A 13981-nucleotide genomic window follows, 5' to 3' on the forward strand; every position below is an offset into this window, starting at 1 on the left:
TATAATAAGATATAAAAAATATCATAAGATATATTTCAATGTTATTTATTAAAGAAATAAAAATAATATATCTCAATATAATCGGTGAAGATAACAAGGGGAGAAAAAAATATTAAAATCCAATCAATTAAAAGAAAGATATTGATATAGATATACAAATAGAAATCAATCATAATATAGGGTATAAATTAAAGTCAGGCGAATTGTTTGTGATCACTGTGATACTTCTTGGTGTGATATTGTTTGCTCTCTCTTTGCATCAATTTATTCTTATTTTCGGAAAGCTTTTTAGAATGACAGTTCAAGGAAAATTTACGAGAGGAGTTTCTTGCACTTATATTGCAACTGCATTATATGGATTAGTGTTTGGTTATCATCTGGGTATATCAGGTATGCACTTATCTTATTCATTAATGATTTTTTTTTATTCATGAATGATTATTTTATTCATTACTGACGTCAACATGTGCAGGTGGCATGAGTTCTATGGATTTTTTTCTAAAGAAATTCTTGTATGAAGTGTATGAACAAGAGAAGAACATAAAATCCTCGTATTGCAAATTTGACAGCCAAATATTGACATTATACACGTCATCTCTATATTTGGCTGCTTTGATTGCATCAGTATTTGCATCCTTTCTGAATCGGCTTTTTGGGAGACGCGGTACCATTGTAATAGGGATTGCATTTATTTTCGTAAGTGCATTTTTTCGTGTATACTTATTGGGTTCCAGTGCAAAACATGTTTGGGTGCTAATTCTCAGCCGCATCTTATTTGGTTTAGGAATTGGATGTACTCATCAGGTAATACCATCTATATTTTTTTATATAAACTTTTATTGTTTAAGATTTTTTTCTTATCATTAAATATTGTTTAATAATGTTTTAGAATTAAAATAATTTAAAATAAATATTGACATTATATTTTTAAAATTAAAAAACTTAATAGAAAAAATAAGTGTTGAGGTGATCTTTTTATAATTTACGTTACGTACCCTTTATAAAAAACCTTTTAATTGTGACTATATTACATATTATTGTATAATCAATGAAAACAATACATATCTTTACATATTTTTTAAATTGACAAACTTATAGAAGGTAAATTATGTGTTAAAAAGTGATTTTTATTTAGTTAGCTTCCATACATAGTATGAAAAAAAGAAATATTTTAATTTTCATTATATTAAATATTACTTATGTTATGTATTATGTTACAAAGTGTTTTTTTCTTTTTTTTATAGTCTCTATCAATGTATATATCTGAGGTTGCTCCAGGTCAACATAGAAGAGTTCTTGATATGATGTTACAATTGGCAATTGCTACTGGGATCTTTGTTGCCAATGTCTTCAACTACATTTCTGCGAAGATGGAGAATGGAGAAGGATTGTGTAATAGCGTACGCTTTGAAATTTGTTCTATCTTTTGTTATTCACTGTTCGCATTTATGCTTCATGAATCACCATATTCTTGGATTGAACGTGGTTTTCATGAGATAGCTAAGAAGGAACTTATTGGGATTCGAGAAACTACAGATGTGGAGGAGGAGTTCAAGGATCTTATGGCAGCAAATGAATGCTCTAAAGCTATGAAAGATCCTTGGATTTCTTTATTAAAGAGACAATATAGACCCCAACTCACATTTTCCATAATCATTCCCTTGTTTCAGCAACTCACCGGCATAAATGTGATTATATTTTATGCTCCTATTTTATTGAAGTCCATTGGTTTTGGAGCCAATGCTTCATTCCTGTATGCCATGATCATTGGAGGCTGCAACGCAATTGCCACTCTTGTCTCCATATTCATCGTTAACAAGTTCAGTAGACGAACTCTTTTCTTAAAAGGAGGAATACAAATGTTTATTTGTCAGGTAACCTATTTTCTTAACACTCTTTTAGTGTTATTTTACTTGTATAATGTAATTGATTAATTTAATTGTTGTTTTGATTTGGCTTGCGTAGATCGTGATAACCGTAGCAATTGCATGTAAATTTGGACTTGATGGAAACATAGGAATGTTGCCAAAGTGGTATACTATTGTGGTTGTGTGTGGCATATGTGTGTACGTGGCAGGATTTGCTTGGTCTTGGGGTCCTCTAGGATGGTTGGTTCCAAGTGAGATTTTTTCACTTGAAGTGCGTTCAGCTGCACAAAGTATCAATGTCTCTCTGAACATGATGTTCACCTTTGTCATTGCACAAATTTTCACCACCATGCTTTGTCACATGAAGTTTGGATTGTTTATTTTCTTTGCATGCATGCTCATTATGATGAACATATTTATTTACAAGCTTCTACTAGAGACCAAGGGCGTTTCTATTGAAGAAATGCATGTTATGTGGCAGAATCATCCTTATTGGAAGAAGTTTGTTAAACCAATTGATGTCACTGTTAGTGATGAGTGTTAAGAGACTATTCTTATACTTCTTTTGTTGTATAAACTATTTTTAGTAGTTTAGTAGGAAATATGTATTTTTTTTAGTTCAGAATTTTCAACTGTGGAACCTTAGTTGTTCATTTGTATTGTTAGCTTTTATATACTAGGTTTTTTTTAATTATTGTTTTAATTTTTTGAAAAATAGAAACATATTAAGATAAAAATATATTTATATATAGAAAGAGAGAAGCATGCCCTTATCATACTTAATACTATAAAATTCTTGAGTTAAACTAATTTTATAATTAATTTTATTGAATATTACAAAATCAGAGTTAAGCTAACACACAAGTTACATAATGAAAACATAATCGCAATTGAAAAGAAGGAAAGTTTGAGTCTAAAAGAATACCAAAAGAGTGAAATAGATTGAAAATTTTGTTCTTGAAATTGACACCGTCGTGCATCTTAGTGAAGCAAATGAAAGAAAAGGTAAAGGGCTAGAATTATTTCTAAAATTTTAAAAGGTAAATTTTAAGAGTTACTTTACAATTTAATATCAATTGGCCCCAGAATGAAGGTTAAATTATGAATTAACGAACGTTATTAATTTTAACCGTAAAAAATTTATGAGTATGAGCTCCAATGAAGAGCCTATAACCACCAGTGTGATTGTTTTTGGAGATTATAAGGATTATCTTGAATAGACAAATATCATTATTGTTATATGAGTAGGAATATAATCCTAAACACGTAGACAAATGATATGTTAGGTATAAACTTATAAATAATATATATTTTTTTTAAAATATAAATAATTATACTTACTTTAAATATAAAGTTGGATGTTGAATTTGTGGATTTTGATGACTTAATATATTAATTAGTGGATTATCTCGCTCACTTAAAAATTCAAAAAAAAAAAATTCTATTAAACTTGGTCTTTTTCATTTTCCAATTTATCATTTGGAAACACGGACAGATTGATTTATTCGCGAGATTTTTTTATAAACTAAATACTGATCGATAAAGTAATTTATTTTATCTACTAGATTAACCAACTATTTAAAATGTTTATATGTGGATTTAAATATATTAGAATGATTTATTTACTTACCTAATTATCACGGTGATCTTTTATACAGTGAAAATCTTAACTATTTCATGGTTTCAAAATGTTGACAAATTTTACTGTTACAACATATAACAAAAATAAGTTTATATATTTTTATATGAATTATATTTTTATTTTTATAAATAAAATTACGTTTTTAAGTGAATACAATTTATTTATTTTAACTTAATTTTAAAATATTTATTATTTTGGTTGTGATTATGTGAAAACTTAAATCAACTTCTCAAAATTAATTTATAAGTTAAATTTTACGTTTACTTGTATATTATTAAATTCATCTTATATTTAATCAAATGTAAAATATTTAATAAATAATTAAAATAATTTTACCAAAATTTAAAATAAATACTATCATAATTTTAATTTAAATTAAATAATTTTATTTTATATTTAAATAAAATTTTGTATATGTAACTAGAAATAAATTTTCAACTATAAATTTTGTAAAGCGACATAATTTAATTGAAATACGTTTATAAATTTGATGTTACATTATTTAAATTATCTCTCTATTCTTTTATCATTAATGAATAAATTTAAATGTGTAAGTAAAAGAAAATCCTCAAATAGTTTTAATAAAATCTTCAAATAGATAAGTTAAATAATAATTATATTAAAAATAATTAGATAATTGTCTAAAACTAGTTTTAGACGTTAATTTTGTAGGAAAAAAAAAACAAATACATTTGTAACATTCCATTTTCAATAATTCTAGCACTATCATGGAAATATCACATTTTCAATAACACAAAACAATTAGCTAAAAAAAATAAACATATAAATAAAGTAACTATAACACTAAACTTTATATACATAAGAAAACTTAAAAGAGTCAAATTTATAAGATTTAAGGTATTGCAAAAGAAACCACTAACTATAGTCATCTAATTAAGCATTAGCATCATCTCCACCTATGACTTGCTTCATGGAAACATCATCATCTATTTTCAACGTGGAGGTGACCAGTCAAAAGTAAACACACTACAAACAAAAGGATAAGCTAAAATGTCAATGAAATAATTATCCAAAACAACTTTAAAACTATCACGATGCTAATGTAGGGATAACATACAATGTCATGAATTACACAAAAACATATATCTAGACTCGACCATCCAATAAAGTGTTACAGTCAGACTCTCACAGATTATGCACTTATAATGGTCTCTACTACTCTGCAGAGTCATTGTCAATGAGTTTCACCCTACCACAATCACAAGGTTAGTCCGTTAATGCCTTAGCCCCTAGACTAGGACCTCCTACTACTCTTGCCTCATACCCCACCCTTTTATAATTGATATTTGATAGTTATTAGAGTGTCAGGATAACCTCTAATTGAATGCTTACATCAATACACACACTACAGAAACTGCCACATCGAATATCCCCGAGAGTTCCATGGAATTATGCCAACAATATACATAAGCCATAACTTATTTATCGCCACATATCCTCATCATTATCAACTTATACTTAAAGCATATCATGTATACATTTATATGTTTGGGCCTAATCATACTTGCAAAAATAAACAACTCCATATGCTGCTTATTTCAAAAGACAAAATTCAGGATTTAGGGGAATATTCTCCCTGCATTCATAAAGAATTTTCAGACTCTCACCTTGAGGATAAGGTGCACCTTTATGGAAGGGGTGTTGATAAGTTTGATACAAATTACAAAATAAGGAAAAAAGAAGGTAGTTCGTACAGTTGAAAACACCTTCCACCCATTGAAAACAACTAGGAAGATGTTACTGCCATCCACAAGGAGTTTCATGCTTTTCACCTTGAGAACAAGGTGAAACTTCATGGAGGGAGTTATTGATAGGTTCAAAGAAAATGTTTATATTAGGAGAAATAAAAGGGACAAACAATTATAATTGTCTGTGGGTAGGTTTTGTTATCTCATACTTTTATAAAGTCTGTGTAGGTGTTAGGGTATAAGGTGGGAGAATATTCAGTATAAGTTAATCAAAGTAAATAAATATAATATAAGTTAATTAGAGTAAATAAATATATATTCCAAGGGAAATATTCATTATAAGATATTTATAATTAGGGATATATGCTAAGATAATATAACGAGAGATATTTATATCAAATATAGGGATATTTACATTAAATGCAAATATATTCTAGGGAAATATTTTATTTAGAGTAATATTTTAGAGAAAGATTTAGTACAATATGAACGGGAAATAATTAGTATAAATAAAGGAAGAGTCTAGGGTTAGAGTTATGCTTTTGATTTATGAGTTTTGTAAAGGAGGTTATGCTCCAGGATAATTGACGGAGGTTATGCTTCCAATTATTGGATGATTGAAGGAGGTTATGCTCCCAATTATTGGATGACTGAAGGAGGTTATGCTCCCAGTTATTGTTTACTTGTGTTTACCCATATATTACCATCAATAAAAGATATCAATTCGTTCTATTCCATTCTTTCATTATTCTTTTGCTTGTTTTGAGTGTGTGAGAGGGTGATTTCGTTACGTCTCCTACTCTGATACCTAACAGTAAGCAATTGTTTTAGTACTTTTTCATTGTTTTTTGTAAATTCTAAAAAGAATAAGAGTGGAGAGTCTAATTCTCTCGAATAAGTAGAAGTTGTATGTGTTTGGTTTCTCCACATTGGAGGAAACATAATGTGTTGTTGGAATAAAGATCTGCAGTTTCTAAAACTTATTTCGTTAAGTTTTATGCTCTTCGCCATGTCTTACTCTTAAGTTATATCATATTATTATATAATATGTTTAAGGTAGAACTATACGGTGGCACTTTTGTATATATATAAGGTTTAAATCTTTTAGTTGTCCCTATTTTCGTTGGGTTTTCCCATTTTGATCCCCTTCTTTTAAAGTTTCCCAATTGAGTCCTTATAACAGCTAATTTGAAGCAATTGAGCCCTTGCCGTTAAATTTTGTTAACGGAGTTAATTTTCTGCACAGGTGGTGGGATGACGTGTCTAGTTACTTAAACGTGGTATATTTAGAAGTGAAACGTGGCCCCTGGCCACCATCAACGCCTCTCAGGCCACCGTAGAACCGTCGTTCCTCACGCAGCATAGCAACACCATCGTGAACCATCTTCGCGAAGGCCAACCCAAATCATCACTGCGAGTTCATCTTCTTCCTCAGGCCTCCAATATCCTCCGCGTCTTCACCATCTTCTTCTCCTTCACCACAGAACCACTACACCTTCATTGGAGAACCATCAACCTCCTAGTTCACACTTAACACCCAAATTGTGAAACCTTATTATGAAGAACCCTAAAACCCTAATCGCAAATTTCATTCTCAATCGCAAGCTTCATCTTTTTCCCTATGCATCAAGCCTACAAAAGGAAACCTAGAAATCACAGCACCAGGGTCGTTTTCTCCTCCACCAAGAATCCAATTCCAAATCGCAACGGTGAAGAACCTGCATCAGAAAACCTAGAAACCCCTCCATTGCGAAAGCACCAAATCGCGATTGCACCATCACCTCCATCTTGAACCAAAACCTTCAAGGAAAGCCAAACACAGAACCAACCAAGACCCCTTTGAATCGTCTCACTTGTCGACAAGGGATTTGTAGAGGGAGTCATTGATGGCGGCCATGGTAGAAGATGATAGAGAGAAGTTGAATGTGAAAGTGGATGGAATTGGAAGCACATCGAGCCAATCCAGAGGTTTGTTGCTCCTTCTTAGTCGCAGACCAGTGATATGGAGTTGTAGGGAAGTTTTAATGGTTGGCGAGAGGCGAGAATCCACAGCGACAACAGTAGCAGCCTTCTTCTTCGCTGGATCTGTTTTTTTGCAAGTGATTTTTGGTTTGCATTGGTTTTTCGAGTTCAATCCCAAAAGCCTCAATTGGCTTGGTTTCCTCTTCATTTTTGTGTTTGGGAAATCCTAAGTTGTTGAATTCGGCAGGTGGAAGAGTAAGTGTAGTGAGCGTTAATGGTGGGAGAAGAAGAAGGCTAGTTTCATGGTGTGGTGGTTTTACAATGGTTTATGTCGTCGTTGATGGCTAGTGGAAGGGAGAAAGAAGGTGTTTTGGTTTTTGATTCTGTGAAGTTTTGGGGTGGTGCGGTGCAAGAAATTGGGTGGTGACGACGAGATTGAAGGCTTCGCTCACGACGGCTAGGGTTTCAGGAAATTAGGTTTGTGTTGTTGGAAAAGATGATGGAAGTCAAGGAGCGAACAGGTCGAACGGTGGACAAAGGGGAGCGATCAGGCCAAACGGTGGGAAGCAGCGAAGGACCTGAGCCGAACGGTTGAAGAGCCACCATCCTAACCGTCACAATGGTTAGGATGAACGGGAACTAATTACAATAAAGGGAGCTATGTTTTAGGAGAATATTCAGTATAAGATAATTAGAGTAAATAAATATATATTCCAGGGAAATATACAATATAAGATATTAATGATATAGGCTAGAGAAATATACGGGGGAATATTTACATTAAATATGGGAACTTTTATATTAAATATAGATATATTCTAGAGAGATATTTAGTGTGAGATGGGCGGGAAATAATTAGTATATATAAAGTTAGATTTTAGGGTTAAGGGTATTTTTGATTATTGAGTTGTGTTGACAGGCGGTCACCGTCATGGGAGGGAGGTTATGCTCCCAAATAATTGAAGGAGGTTATGCTCCCAATTATTGTTTACTTTTGTTTATCCACATATTACCATCAATAAAAGAGATTCATTTGTTCAACTCCATTCTTTTATTATTTTGTTTCTTGATTTGAGTGTGTGAGAGGTTGTTCTCGTTACGTCTCCTACTCGAATACATAACATCCTCTAAGACAAATGAATGCTTGGTCTTTGGGGTATGGAATCGAGAATCACTGTAAAACATTCCTTCACACTTTTCTCCTGATCGACTTATGTTATTTTGAGTATGTTTAGTCCAATTCCTTTATGTTCTCAATGTCAGCACTCCAAACAGTATGACCAGGTACATGTCAAAGACATTCCGATGCTTAAGTCAGTAAATTAACTTATGGGACAATAAGATCTTAAATTCGCAATAAATGTAATCACCTATCTCTTTACCTGAGATTTATATTTATAGATTTTGAGATGAACTTATGATTAGCAGAGCCGTAATCACAATCCAATACCTAATAAGTAAAGCTTAGTAAAAAACTTGATTAAAGATTGTGTTTAAGCTTATATAAGATTTGGGACAGCCCATCCGCCTTACTCTGACCTGCCAGTCAAAACTTTAAAGCCGAAACCATACATATTTTTTAGTTTTCCTACCTTTACTCTAAGATTTTCAATAGCCTGAAAGATGGACACCATAACAAGTTTGTTAATCTGATAAGACAAATAACAAGCATCATTGCAATTGGAAACCCACCTTTGCCTTTGTTGATACGAAAGAGTGCATACTTGTTCCATTACCTTCAGTTGCTGCTCTTGTTGCATTAGAGATGCTGCAACAGCCTTGTGCAGATCTTCTAGCTGTTGAGCTAACTGAAACTGGAATTTCTGGATAAGTAATTTGTTTCCTTCTTCAATTTTATCCTTCCGTTCTAAAGTTTATAAACAATCATTTATGTGATGTCAAGTTATTCCCTCTACTTGGGGCCCAATAAAATTACCAGTTGAAAAATGGTTCTAACCAATTGTAGAAAACAGGTTCGACACATCGGATGCAGCATTCTTAAGTTCAGCTCGTAGCTCAAATGCATATGCTCGACGAGTGTTTTTTCTGGAAGATGAAGAGAACGGAGAAAAATCACACATTGAAATGAAGAGAAAATGATAAAAAGTATGTTAGAGGGTATGTTCAAACAGCTGGTTAGTTTCTAAAATGAGAAATCAAATGCACCTATAGATGTAAAATTAAAATAGATATACTTTTTTCTAGAAAAAAATAATTAAAACGAATAGTAGTATTCAAATAGAACAATTTTAGTGGACAATAAGATACAACAGTTAAGTGATAATTTAATCTATAAAATTTCATAAATAGAAAAGAATACCATTGTAAACAAGAAAGCGAGTAAGATTCACCACTCATAGCACCATAAGATTATCTAATTCGATTCATTTATGGTGATTTTCCAAGTTATGAATTTAACAACTTAAAATTCAACTTTGTCAAGAATATCCGTTCCTTTATGATGATTTTATCATTATGAAGAATATGGCTATAGGCTAATAAACTCATATATAATGTGAGCTGCTTAAAACTCAACAAGTTCACTCGATCTAGGATTAATCTGTTTCAAATACTTATATACATATGTGACCTCATTAAGAAAGTATGAGGCATCCAAACAGTAGTTAAACAAAGGATAAAGTTTTATTTTAGATATTTCAACAAAATCACATATTCTTTTTATTATGACGATTGCAAAGAGCTGTCAAGGGCCTGCAACTGACTCCGAAGACTCTGATTGTCTTCCAACAGGCGATCATACTCCATAAGGAAACCCTCCGACTGCTTTTTATGAGCTTCTACTTCAGTTTCCAAAGACTTAGCCTCATGTCCTTTGGCCTCACATTCAGATTCCAGTGTCTTAATTTTGGACTTCAACGTGGCAATTTCTTCTGTCAATGCTTTCAGTTCCTCTGTATTACCGTTTTTGCCATCTTCAAAACTTCGGCTTTGTTTCTTAATAGCTTCCATGGCCTTCCTGAGTAAACGAAGCTCTCTTATGTAGTGATGCAATCTATCAATCATCAAAGAGAGGAACAGCAAAAACCCTGCACATTTTATAAGCAAAACTATGAATAGAAAAGACTATAGTAAAAAAAGAAATATCCAACTCATGACCCTCATGACATACAGAAAGCACTTAAAACAAAACACACGAGAGGAAATCTAAATATGTTGAATCTTGAAATAGTAGTTCATCGAAAAGCCAAAAATGAAGACTATAAACCCAAAATTTGAAACTGCCATATAAGATCTAATATATTGAACTCACTGAAAGTGTAGTGAATGCAATAAAACAATACACCACTACAATTTAACAGTTTTAAAGCAAAATAAAGACGACAATTAACAAGGATATATACCCATTTGTAACTGCCATTTATTTAATTTTATCTCTACTATAGTGTGATGTTATTTATGCCTTAAAGTCTTTAATTTTATCCCCACTAAGTTAAATTTTATAATATTATTCTTTCTCACTGTTCAAAAGAATTTTGTCCATCAAGTACTTATTACAAGGTTGTACTTATTTGTCAGAAACCCTTATTTATACTGCAGTTAATATTTCCTTGTACAGTTTTAATTACATAGTTAGATGATTTAATTACCTTTCATGACTAGGAGGACTGATAGGCTAACATTATATTTAATAGTTATGGTATAAGATCACTATCCTGAGTTGTAAGGATAGATTATATCCATCATATAGGATTTTCAGTTATTATATCTATGTATTGTATTTAATAGCAATTGCTCCTTTATGAATAATATCAGAAACAATTTGTTTGACAAGGTATCAACTCTCTAAAATCCTTGGGAGCCTGTTTAATCTCTTGCGCCAGCCTGCATTGTCATAGTTCAAACCTCAAAAGTGTCTGATACTCATAAAACTTGATTCACCAAAAAGTTCAGCACAGAGGAGATTCTAAAATTATGTGGCTGCTGGACACTTTAACAAAAACCTAAAAACTCGGGTAATTGCTCCTTAACATCCGCAAGTAATATTCATTACTCTTGTTCACTCCATACCTTAAATTCTTCTAAAGAAGGTGTTTGGATAGTTGATTCAAGAGCCATCGACTACAAGACTCGATTATCTATTGGGTTTATATCTTATAGACCTTGTCCAAGCAACAAAAAATTGCACGTGCAGATTGAAACATTCATTAGAGTTGCTGAAAAAGCAGATATTATGATAAACCAGAACTTAATTCTGAAGGATGTTATGTATATCTATGAATTCGATTTCCGTTCACAAGCTTACAACGGATTTATACTGTTTGGTGTTTTTTAATCCTACAAACTGTCAATTTTAGGATCAAGGAACAACTGAGGTTATTGGACTTGCTAAGGAAGACATCGGGCTCTACCATCTAGAGGACACCAATAGGATCTGTAGCACTAAGAGTCAAATTCCTTTGTTATGTCATAGACAACTCTTTCCAATATAGAAAAAATTTCATTATAGCACCTTAGTTTAGGCCATCCATCATTCAACACACTAGAAATTATGTTTCCTAACTTATTTCAAAAGTTGACAAACAAATGTTTCTGTTAGATATATTAGACCTTAGATAGATATCTTATGTTTTTCTGCATGACAATCTCAAGAAAGAAATTTACATGCAGGTCCCACCAAGGTTTAAAGCCGAGACGGGAAATGTGTGTAAACTAAGGAAGACACTATGGATTGAAACAGTCTCCTAGTGCATGGTTTGGCATGTTTACTACTGATGAAGACCATGGGGTACAAGCAAAGCCAAGGTGACCATACATTGTATATTAAGCATTCAGCTTCAGGGATTGTTGCTGCACTAATTGCCTAAATAGATGATATAGTTAGGAAATGATCAGGTAGGACTGAAAGCCTTACAAAAATGTTTGATAACCGATTTTAAATTAAGCAGTTAGGCAGATTGAAATATTTCTTGGTCACTCAAGTGACTCATTCCTATCATGGTAATTTTATCTCACAACAAAAATATGTACCAACAAGAGCATAACCCAAACGTAGAATAGATGAAAATGTTGTAGTACAAGGACATATAAGAAAATAAGAAATTACGGTTGGATGTATTGGAAAGAATGTAGAAGCAAACACGGAAGAAAGGCTAGAGTCTCAGATGAGATGGTTTGGGCACGATGAGAAGACCATCCGAAGCCTTGATAATAGTTGGTCATATTGAAGAATGCAAAATAAATAGTGATACACCATACCATCACTTCATTTTTAAGATATGTAGTTTGAAAGCACTATCATAAGATGAAACAAATAAATAACTGAATTGGGCAACTAAACCACATCACTTGCTTGTTTCTTCTTCTCTCGTTTTGTCATGTTTTCATCATAAGAGTAATTTTCCATTCCTTGTTATGATTATCCATACCAAATATTTTCTTAACATTTCACAATTCAAATTCAAATTCAAATAGACAACCTGCCTAATACTGAATCATTCTACGCTATTTACTACTTGAAACTAAAACCAGAGAATATATTTCTAGAGGGCTTTATGCACCTCTACAATTCAAGTTACATTCATAGGAGAAAAAGATGTTGACTACACTTCCAACCAGGTAAGATTAGTTGGAACACATTCACATACAACTCATAATTCTAACATTACTAAATATGATACGAAGTGAAACCCACGTGCACCATTTGTCACGTAAATCAGACCTGTGTAAAACAGCAAGTAGGACTGAAGAACCAACCAATATATAAACGGAAATCCATATTATACATTGGGACAAAGTCGAGTACTTTCTAAATATAAGAACTAAAACATAAAGATTGTTCAGCTATAAAGATATCGAGACCAAATGAGTAAGTAATTAAACCTTAAAAGACAACACAACGGAATTTCCTAAAAATTCATCAATCACTGTAACCTCATATATGGATAAGAGCACAAAAACCCACAATCACTTCATCACAAATCAATTCAAAGTTAAATAATTAGTCGTCCATAGTACTCCTTAGTTCCACGGACAAAAATAAATAAATAAATAAATAGCTCAAACAATTTAATCTAATCTCACAAACCCTAGAAAAAAGGGGTTTGAGTTGAGAAACGAAAGGTTTGTGAGACATACCCATGAGAGAGGCTTCGAGCATGTGTTTGGACATAAGAACTTGGTCGGTGGGGTTGAGTATACCGGCCTCGAGGATGCGTTGCTGGATCTTGGCCATGCTGTAGAGGCTGGAAGAGAGAACCACCACCAATGTGGCGCCCACGGTGGATACAACAATGGGGCCACGGCCGCGTTTGACCCGATCAAGGGAAATTATGACCAGTTTTCTGAGAGGGGTCTTGAAAACGAGGGTGAGAATCAGAAGCATTTCGCTGAAAATCGCAGTGTAGAGTAACTGCAACATCTTCTCCAAATCACTTTGGATCACTTGCAGAAGAGACTAGAATTAGAAATAGAAGAAAGCAGAAAGATATTGAAAGAGACGAAGAGGAGAAAAAGGGATGGATTCAACAAGGGAATGTGTTGGTCCAATGATGTGTTTGGAATTTTCTGTATTCAAAACTTCATTTTTCATTTCAAACTCTATAAGAGGAAATTAATTAATTATTTAATGTAGAATTTGGTTTAAATTAGTTTTTCACATAGTTAATTGTTTTTTTATACTGAAGGTATAGAAAATTTAATATACATGTGTTATGTTTGAAAAATCTATACTTATTTAGAAATTTAGCTGCCATAAAAGATAAAATTAATGTTCATTCATCAAAATTGATTTATGTACAAGTTGATCAATAACAAATATTTAATAAAATAGAAAAATATTT

At 32.3% G+C, this 13981-nt stretch overlaps 2 protein-coding genes across 2 annotated transcripts; one reads left to right on the top strand and one right to left on the bottom strand.

Moving 5' to 3' along the window:
- Positions 1 to 293: 293 nt before the first annotated feature.
- Positions 294 to 2412, top strand: LOC106780033 (sugar carrier protein C-like). Its single transcript, XM_014668271.1, has 4 exons — positions 294 to 390; positions 473 to 804; positions 1245 to 1874; positions 1966 to 2412. Exons 1-4 carry the CDS (start codon positions 294 to 296, stop codon positions 2410 to 2412), a joined length of 1506 nt encoding a protein of 501 aa, XP_014523757.1.
- A 7258-nt stretch (positions 2413 to 9670) lies between these two features.
- On the bottom strand, positions 9671 to 13717 carry LOC106776631 (B-cell receptor-associated protein 31). The gene is made up of 2 exons (XM_014664116.2): positions 13278 to 13717; positions 9671 to 10228 (listed from the first exon to the last, which is right to left on the bottom strand). The coding sequence occupies exons 1-2, from the start codon at positions 13558 to 13560 to the stop codon at positions 9864 to 9866; spliced, it is 648 nt and encodes a 215-aa protein (XP_014519602.1). The 5' UTR covers positions 13561 to 13717; the 3' UTR covers positions 9671 to 9863.
- Positions 13718 to 13981: the final 264 nt, after the last annotated feature.

Source organism: Vigna radiata, chromosome 2 (genome assembly GCF_000741045.1).
Source record: "Vigna radiata var. radiata cultivar VC1973A chromosome 2, Vradiata_ver6, whole genome shotgun sequence".
Taxonomy (NCBI): Eukaryota; Viridiplantae; Streptophyta; class Magnoliopsida; order Fabales; family Fabaceae; genus Vigna; species Vigna radiata.